The 9867-nt window shown below is 41.2% G+C and overlaps 1 protein-coding gene across 4 annotated transcripts; it reads right to left on the bottom strand.

Annotated features, from left to right (window-relative positions):
• Positions 1–3580: 3580 nt before the first annotated feature.
• Positions 3581–5821, bottom strand: LOC121755637. Of its 4 annotated transcripts, XM_042150962.1 has the most exons (4): positions 5620–5821; positions 5433–5530; positions 4382–4563; positions 3581–4318 (listed from the first exon to the last, which is right to left on the bottom strand). In XM_042150962.1, exons 3-4 carry the CDS (start codon positions 4538–4540, stop codon positions 3797–3799), a joined length of 681 nt encoding a protein of 226 aa, XP_042006896.1. In that variant the 5' UTR covers positions 4541–4563; positions 5433–5530; positions 5620–5821; the 3' UTR covers positions 3581–3796. The 4 variants fall into 4 exon arrangements, with proteins under 4 accessions (XP_042006896.1, XP_042006893.1, XP_042006894.1 ...); XM_042150959.1 differs by lacking the exon at positions 5620–5821 and having other exon boundaries at positions 4382–5193; positions 5433–5529; XM_042150960.1 differs by lacking the exon at positions 5620–5821 and having other exon boundaries at positions 4382–5140; positions 5433–5529.
• Positions 5822–9867: the final 4046 nt, after the last annotated feature.

The following is a 9867-nucleotide window of genomic DNA, read 5'->3' as shown; positions in this document are numbered from 1 at the left end:
TTATCGATTTTGGTTATGTAACTTGTATCCATCTGGTAATAAGTTATTTCTCAACCCGAAACAGCAGCATCACTTATAGCAAATTAATTTTTTTTCGGTAGCCTTTTAGGTTTCTACTTGTGAGTAGATATCGGGTAGCGACGTTCTGTTTAAGAGTGAAGATAGTTATGAATCTTACTGAAATCACAATGCGAAATGTGGTATTTACTATTTACTAGTACTTGCCTTCATGGAAAACCTTTCAATTTCGAAAAATAGAAACATTGTCATTTCTATTATATTTATCTTATTTACTCTATTCATGAACACATCCTAAAATAAAACGTTTGGTCAGATTTATTACTCGAGTTAATTAAATCAGGTATGGCCCACCACAGCCTTTTTCGATTAATATGTTCGGGGTAGGCATGCGCAAACCGAACCGAACCGGCGGTTAACCGCGAGTTCTCGGAACCAGAATCGGAGGCGACGGTTCGGTTCAGGTTCACGATTTTCAAAAACCGGAACCGCCGGTTCAACGGTTCGAACCGGCGGTTCAAATAAAAATAAAAAAATTATTATTTATAAAAATTAATTTTTATATTTAAAAATTAATTTTCATAAAAAAATAAATACAAAAATTTCATAATATCTCATATTTATTTGTTGGGCCTCTGAATTCTAAGAAACTATTCTTGGTTGTTTCTCTTTTATAAAGACATCCTTGAATATTTTATGTTTCACCTTCGATATAAGACAAAATATGTTGAAATATTTTCTTTTATAACTATATGTTTAGATCATTCATTAATCTTTTTCCAATGTAGAAGACAAAACTTTCTTTATTTTTTACATTTTATTATTTACTATTTTTATATTTATTTTTGTCATAATTCCTTTTTTAAGACAAATTTATAGTTAATAATAGCATCAACTAGAATAGTTTAGTTATAATAGTTTAATTAAATTTGAATGTGGCATGTTGCTCATAATTTGTATATTTACAGAATGTGGACATGTTCAAATAATTGGATTTAAATGTAGGTATATTACTCAATTTTCTCAATGTATTGATTAAAATATGCGAAAAAGCAACAATTAATACAATTTGTATAAGAATGATAAAAATAGACGATTAAAAAAGTAATCAATATTTAAATTTATTGTTTAAGACTTCAAGTCTTTAGTGACTTGTAATTGTTGTAACTTGTAGCCTCGTTTAAATTTATATCAATAAAGCAATTTTCTTCGTGATTTTTTGAATTTTATTTACGCACATTCCATAGATAAATAAAGAAGAAAATGCAAAAAAAAAACTGAACCGCCGAACCAGCCCGGAACCGGCGGTTTTGAACCGGAACCAGAACCGGCGGTTTTTTGAACCGGAACCGGAACCGGAACCGCCTAAACCCTTGGCGGGCTGGTTCAGGTTCATGATTTTTTTGAACCGTGTGCATGCCTAGTTCGGGGTATCATATTTGGGCCCAGATTAGAAGCAATATATCTGCATAAAAAAATTAAATAAAAGCCCTGATGAGACGAAATGACTATTTGCCCTTAAAATTTTCAAACAAAATTTAGGTCCCGCGTATTGAAATAAAAAGGCGGAAACTCGATTCAAACTTATGTATTCAAATAAAGCTTCATTTTCTCACAGACAGACATCCCTTCCATTTACCCAGTGGAGCTCCAAAATGAGGTAGGCCATCACCAACCCTTCCCAGCATTTTCTGAACACGATACAAGTGGACTGTGTTTTCATTTATATGATGGTGTCTGTCGTCGGATAAACCGGTAGTTATGGAGCTATTCTCGCTTTGTATGAGTTTCGTGTACATAATTGGAGACAAATCTTGTTATTTTCCATGAACTGTTGTTGCTGTGAATGCACGTGCCTTTAAACATCTCTGAACCGTTTATTCCAATGAGATCCTAATCAACTTTTGTCTGTTATCGTTTGGGTATTTCCAATGTTCTTATAGACGAATTGCGATGATGTTATTGCTATGGTTACCTCTGTTCTGGACGAATTGATGTTATAGATATGGTTCCCTTTGTTCTAGAGGAATAATGTTGTTGATATGTTTCCTCCCGTTCTGCCCTTTTCCGGCTATGCAGTTGGACGGACGACAAGAGGGGATCGGGATCTGGATTCGTCGAAGTGGGAAATCCATCACAAGGTTATTTTGTTAAGAAAATCCGAGAATAGACGCTCATGTACCTAATACACATATAACTCCATCACTGGTTGTTCATTTGGTTGCAGTAAACCAACGCTCACCGCGGCGGAAATTCTGTAAAGGTGATCGCTCTCGGAGGATTTGGACGGTTAGAGATGAAGAAGTCTTGGCTGCCTGTATGCTCGACCTCGTCGCTAGGGGGTGGAAGTCTGACAACGGCTTTCGGACCGGGTATTTGGGGAAGATTGAGGACGCCATTCGAAAAGAATTTCCAACCACAGACATCAAAGGCACGCCATATATAACATCAAAGATAGCTGCTTGGAATAGGTGCTACACCAGCCTACGAGGAATCCTTGGTAGGAGCGGCGTCGGGTTCAATTCTGATGGTGAATACAATATCGAATGTGACGACGACCAATGGGAAGCAATCGTTATGCTAATGATTTATATATTTTCTGTACTTTATTTCGAAATAGCACTCTTCAAATATACAGCTAATATTTTTTGCCGCTTATGTAGGCTGACAAGGACGCCAAGCATATGCGCCATAAGTCTTGGCCGCTGTGGGAAACGTGGAAGCTAATCTTCGGCAAGGATCGTGCGAGTGGGGAGGGTACCGAGCAGATAAATGATGCGATTGATTGTATGCGTGCCCCTGCTACCGCGGGTTCTGAAGTGAATGAAAACGACTTTAGTTAGGGCCTTGACGATTTAGAGGCGGATAAGACTTTTCCTTTGTCACAGCCGGGGGAAATCTGAACATGAGTTCAGGTAACAGTGACAAACAGACATCCACAACCAAGCCCCATTGTAGTAAGAAGCGTAAGGTCGACGGTCCTGACTCTGCACTAATGGAGTTCTTAGGTAACCTTCACCATGAGACAAACAACCGTTTGAAGGTTATTTCATCACGGATCGGGTACGAGTTCGATCTTGGGCAGGCTAGGCAAGATGTGTTTGATAAGTTGGGTAACGTCGATGGTCTCACTCTCGCCCAGAAGTACCGTCTTTGTAACATCCTAAGTGATAAAGATAAACCGCAACATATGGAGGTCTTTATGGGCATGTCGGCCGCAGCACGACTTGGATATCTCCTTATGTGTATCGAGGAGAGTGACAAGGGGGCGTGAATGGCAGCTGGTCTCTCTATCTTTTGGGTACAATGCTAAGTTTAATTAAGCTTATAATTATGATGCATATTGAACTCTAGGATATTAGTAGTCTATGAACGTAGCTTTTATTTTGGGGTATCGTTTTGATGGTAGGGAGACACATATGTGTACTCAATGTATGTAATATTTTCCACTAGTAATAGAGAATATATTATGGTATTCCGTAGTGTTGAATGGACAATGTACCTAATATGCCTAGTGAGAGAGATATATCATTACCATCATATATGTTAGTCATAACCAAAATGACAAAGGCCAACTTAAAATTGCCCTCTTCACTACACGAAACACCCTATTCACAATACATATGGACACACCACACCATAACATAGGTACTGCCAAACCTATTCATAATAAGCTTTAACTACTACATGATGACTAAAGCTTCTACTAGTAGCAAAAGGTAAGTCCCAAACAGAAATTTTCAAAATCAGCGACATATATTATACCAACATCGCATAGCTAATCACTTGGGCACCCATGAGCAATATCCATTCTACCCGATCTACACTCTTGGCTTTTTGTAAATATACGGCCAAGCTGCTTAGGTGAGTTCGACGCACACGAGCTCGTGTTTGGTGAGACCCTTGACGGGCCACCCTTGTCTTTCTTCCCGTCGGGTACGGTGGGCAAGTCCCTACCCTTCTCAAACCTAGTGCGTAGCTGCCCATCGGCATCCAAGTCAATGAAACAAATGCCAACTTCATTTGTTGATTCGCGATTCGTCGGGGGTTCGTCATCCTCCGGAAATAGCTTCCGGCAGACCGTACGTGGTGGGAAAATAGTCGGCGATGTCACCTCTGCGTCACACCTAGTAATCTCGTAACAACTTGGCTCATCAGCGGATACCTTCTCCGTCCGGTCAGATATGAGTACAACTTCTACATCCTCTTCCTTCTTCACTTTGCCTAACCCGAACAAGCAAGCGAGCTTCGAGAAATAAGGGTCATCACGGTGGTAATATGCCCCGGCGAAAGGAGTTCTCTGTCATGGTTGAAAGGGGTCAGTTTGTTCATAAATATTTTAGGGACAAGTACCATAACATACCTGGAGTATTGTTGCCCAGAGGTCGTCACTAGCCCGTACAAACGCCGCCCCGACGTCCCACGAAGCTCCGTCATCCTGCAACCTCTTGAATATGTCGTACCTAAGTTTCATGAAATCAAGTCCCTGCTTGATCTCTGACTCAGTTACTTGGATAGACATCTTCGCCGCCACCTCCTGCTGCGCTGTCATCACAAACCAATGGGGGAAGTCATGGAGCACTCAGTTCGTCGCTCCTTTCAGCCTGATGGTCGTGTTTAACACGATCTCGTCAGCCTCGGGCGACCAATTACCATAATACAAATAGGCTGCTTGTGGGGGGGATCATGTTGGCCGAGGGAATTTTTGGAGCATGAATCTGTTTGTGTAAATCAAAGTGAGGTACTGGATGCTTAAATAGAATGGTTAACATTGATTCTATGATTGACATTTATCTACCCCCTCCCCTTAAACCTATCTCTAGCCAACTAGAACAATTACTCAACTTGATGGAACTAAGATGATGGATGATAGACGTATATCTACCAAGCTTGATTTTTTTGTGTTGTTGATGGTACAAATATTTATGGAAGCACACATCCATACAATCTGTATCTGTGACATGAATGAGCCTGTTCAAGCGTTCGATCTGCAAGGGAACCTTGTTCAAAACACTGTATTGCCTCGCAATTTCGAGAGTACGACGTCTCCTGCGTTTAGTGCGGGCCTTCATGTAACGGCATACGAGCAGGGTCGTCTCAACCAGATATATATACATGATGTCTTCAAGCATCATGTATATAAGAGCAAATTTAACTGATGGTGATCTCATCCTGCTGTTGTATTTTAACACGAAACCAAAAAATGAAACTTTTGCTTCTAAGTTCACACCGAAGAGCAAGTAAGTTGACAAGTAACTTCTACAACAAATTAGTAGCGCAATATTTAATTTCGAAGACGACTTCTTAATAAGAGAGCAAGTGAAAGGGAGTCACCATGATAAATTAGGGATACAAAATTCTATACACAATTTATGCAAAAAAAAGTAGCAAACATATGAGCGTGAGGTTATTACCCAGGTTAATCAGGTGAACTTCGTTGAACGGAATCGGTTTTTGAGGGTGGAGTTGTATTCGGTAATCCCCAAATCCACGCAGTCGGGCCGCTCAGCTGAAATTATGTGTACCGCGTGAGCAACGACGCAAATGGGCATTCGTAAACGGACAAATTTGCGGCTTGTATATATCTCGTTACCAACGTACCTGTGATTGGGTCAAAAGGAAGGGTTGTTGGTACTCCGTAGCAGCAGCAGACTGATAATAGTTTTTTTGCGGACGGCCTAAAATCGTCACGGGGGTGCTTGATGTCTAGGTGTGTTTCGAGATACCGGAGTGTCGGCGACCACGGCTGCTAGGGTTAGGTGAATTCAAATTTTAGGGCTGAGGAATAATGGAATGCGCAAAGGGGGGGGGGGAGAGAGTGAGGTGGGTTAATTGGGAAAACAGCACCACATGACTGGGAGAATATTTCGATGCATCAATAAAAAAAGTACCACCTTTCCAATACTAGTATTAACACCCGTGCTATGCACGGAACATAAGAATTTCAAATAATAATACAAAATATAATTAATATATAGAAAATAATAATTCAAAGCAATATGAAGATTTACAAAAACAGAAATGTACTTATCTTGTCTCATTCTAAATGAATAATTTACTACTTCCTAATAAATGAAACATTTTAAATTCGACAAACGATTTTATACAATTTTAATTTATGATTTAAGTGGAGTAAAAACAATAAAGATAATGACAAAAAGAAAATGTGTGACTAATGATCAAAGAGTATGGGTTAATTAGAATAAGCGCAGTTGGCAGCGTGGAGAGCTGTGATGACCTTGAGGTCACGGGTTCAAACTCCACCACCCACTGGGAGACTTTTGGCATTAATCCGCAAGCCCGTCGAGCAGGATTAATCCAATTCTGCCGAAGGCGGGTTCGGAACACATGTGGTCAAACAAAAAAAATGTGTGAAAAAAAAGATCTAAAGTTATTACCACTATATAAATTTAAATTAATTACAATGGCATTTATGTAAGTTTCTAGAAAACTTCCCTTTTATATATGTATAGACATTAATCCACAAGCCCGGTCGAGCAGGATTAATCAGATTCCGCCGAAGGCGGGTTCGGAACACTTGTGGTCAAACTAAAAATATGTAAGTTTTTACAATGGCATTTATGTAAATTTTTAGAAAACTCTCCTTTATGTATATGTAGGTAGATATTTAAAACATTAGAGCATCCACAACCGTGCTCTTGCCAGCGGCACGGTTGTGGACCCGGGCGGTACTATTCATGCCTGCTCTCTGGCAAGAGCACAACACCCACAACTGTGCTCTTCCGCAAGGACGAGCACAATTAATATAAAATTCAATTACACAAAAACATTTTCATAATACTAAAATTCATTAAAAAAAACCACAATAAAAATAACAAATTACAAATAAAATAAAAAGACATAATTAAAATCCTAAAAATTAAAAATTATATAATTAAAATACTAAAAATTAAAAATTACATAATTAAACTCCTAAAAATTAAAAATTACATAATTATTGGCTAATATAACCCGAGGAAGACTACGAAACGCCCGAATCTTGGGTGAGAGGAGGGGCCGAATATTCCGTTTCCGGACTATGAAACGGTTGCGAACCGAACCATTCGGGGTTCCAACTGTGAGAGCCGCTTGGGTTGTCGTCGTTACCGGACATAGTGGTGTTGTAGGGTGTGAGAGGAAGATGAAAATGGATATGAGAGATTGATGATGAGAATTGTGTAGTGAAAGTGTGAATTTTTTGGAGTGAAATTGGGGGTATTTATAGATGAAAGTGTGTATTTTTGGGGTAAAAAAAATAAAAAAAAATTAAAAGTGGGGAAAAACGGTTATAAACGGATATAATTTTTTGGGGAAGTGAAATTTTTTTTTATTTTTTATCGATTTTTTTAATAAAAATCCGATTTTTTTAAAAAAAATAAAAAAATATTTGAAACCAACGGCTATGCCGTTGGCGAATGGGAGACCGCCACGTGTGCGTCCGCTGGCACGGACGTGCTCGATACATCGAGCAGCGCCGTGCCAGCGGCGCGGTTGCAGCGGTGGCGGTCCTTCGCCTTGCCGCTGGCACGGACGGCGGTGGCGCCAACCGCCACCGCTGCGAATGCTCTTAAGGCATAGTTTGACAGCTATGATAATTCTAGATTAGTTTATTTATCTTGCATTATTGATCATTTTGTAGTATAATTAATTTATTTGTAAAGCATGTGATTAAGGCGAGGACTGATAAAGCCTAAGATAATAAACTCCAATATTACAGATAAATTATCTGGGCTGCTAGGTCTGATTATTTATACGTATTCATTTTAAAACGTGACTAACCTATTTGTTTACATAATTACCCTCTTATGTCATAAGTCGGCAAATGCCATCAGTATTCCAGTGCCGGCGTGCAGACATTGGAAACAAATTGTATGAATTAAGTAAAATCATGGCGAATCACGTTCCCTCAATTTCACCCAAATGTTCCATGATCAATTCTTCCCAAATTAGGTACCCCTGCTCAATTCTTCCCTTATCAATTCCGTCGTTGCAATTCTCAATTCTCAATTACGTAATTCCCCGATCCAAAACGGCCGCGCCTTATAATTCCCTGATCCAATCAAGCTGTTATAGTAGGAGAGATTAAGGGTGGAACTTGCAATTAGAGATGGGGATTTGGATTAGTAAGCAGTGATAGTAGGAGAGATTGTAAGAGAAAAGTTGAGGTTGAAGATTGTTAGACCATGCGCAGCGGTGGCGTCCGTCGCCACCGCCGTCCGCGCCGCTGGCACGGACGCCATCCGCCGCCGCTGCGCTCGCGCCGCTGGTACGGCGCTGCTCGATGTATCGAGCACGTCCGTGCCAGCGGACGCACACGTGGCGCGCTCCCATTCGTCAACGGCATAGCCGTTGTGTTTAAATATTTTTTATTTTTTTAAAAAAATCGGTATTTAATTATAAATAATGCTAAAAAATAAAAAAAAAATATTTTCCAAATCCCAAAAATATGGCCGTTTTTTCTGAATTTTTTTGATTTTTTCCCCCAAAATCATCTATAAATACACACATTCATCACTCATTTATCACATCAATTCATCTCTCATTCATCTCTCATTCATAATTCTTATACAAACTATCAACACATTCAACATTCACTCAAAACATCAAATGGATTTCACTCATCTCATGGCGGAAGCGGAGCGCGAAGAACAAGAATACTACGAACAACATCGTGCCGCTTACGAAGCATATGTCGCGGCGAATACCCCCGCTCATCCTCCTCAACGCACTAGATCAAATCGCCGCTACATCCATCGTGACCGGGAGGGAGCCCACGAAAGGCTCGTTGCCGACTACTTTGCCGACCATCCGCGGTTTCCGGCAGATTACTTCAGGCGCCGTTTTCGCATGTCAAAGCGCTTGTTCATGCGAATTGTCAACACATTGTCCGCACGTGTTGAATACTTTCAAACAGGTGTAGATGCAGCCGGCCGGCAAAGTATCACGGCGTTGCAGAAGTGTACGTGTGCCATCCGACAACTCGCTACTGGGCAAACGGCCGACGTCTTCGATGAGTATTTGCATATCGGTGAGTCCACTGGAATCCTTTGTTTAAAGAATTTTTGCGAGGGCGTTCGTTCTGCTTTTGGGGATGAATTCCTTCGGGCACCCACCACCGATGATTGCCAACGGTTGCTTCGTCTTCACGAATCAGTCCATGGCTTTCCCGGAATGCTTGGCAGCATTGACTGCATGCATTGGAGGTGGAAGAATTGCCCGACTGCTTGGAGGGGGCAACACTTAAGCGGTCACAAAGGCAGCGGCCCAACACTTATCCTTGAGGCGGTCGCCGACTATCGCCTATGGATTTGGCATGCATATTTCGGCGTTGCCGGATCCAACAACGACTTGAACGTGCTCTATTCTTCACCACTCTTCAATGATGTGATGAATGGTGTAGCACCGACAATCGACTTCACCATCAACGGAAATACATACCGCATGGGTTACTATCTCGCCGATGGTATCTACCCAAGGTGGTCGACGTTCGTGAAGACGCTCCACAACCCGCACGACCCGAGACGGGTTCTTTTTGCGCAGCGTCAAGAGTCAGCGCGGAAGGACGTCGAAAGAGCCTTCGGGGTCCTTCAAGCTCGATTCAACATTGTGAAGGCCCCGGCTCGGCTGTGGTACGTGAATAATATCGCCGACATCATGTTCACGTGTATTATATTACACAACATGATTATAGCCGACGAAGGGCCGAGGGCGGCTAGCTTCTACGACGAGGACGAAGCCGGAAGCTCAACAGCGAGGTCTCCCCCACGCCGAGGCGAGCATACGACGGTTGGCCAGAGGATCGAGACAAGACACACAATGCGCGATACTCGAATCCACAATCAACTACAA

The sequence above is a fragment of the Salvia splendens genome, chromosome 11, assembly GCF_004379255.2.
Source record: "Salvia splendens isolate huo1 chromosome 11, SspV2, whole genome shotgun sequence".
Taxonomy (NCBI): Eukaryota; Viridiplantae; Streptophyta; class Magnoliopsida; order Lamiales; family Lamiaceae; genus Salvia; species Salvia splendens.
This window is presented reverse-complemented; position numbering and strand designations above follow the sequence as displayed.

What these genes read in the sequence shown, in the direction of transcription:
- LOC121755637 (XM_042150959.1), bottom strand. Translation starts at nt 4,570, where the DNA reads ATGACAGCGCAGCAGGAGGTGGCGGCGAAGATGTCTATCCAAGTAACT. An exon ending in TCTGGGCAACAATACTCCAG is followed by an intron (nt 4,319 to 4,381) that starts GTATGTTATGGT and finishes CAACCATGACAG; the next exon opens with AGAACTCCTTTCGCCGGGGC.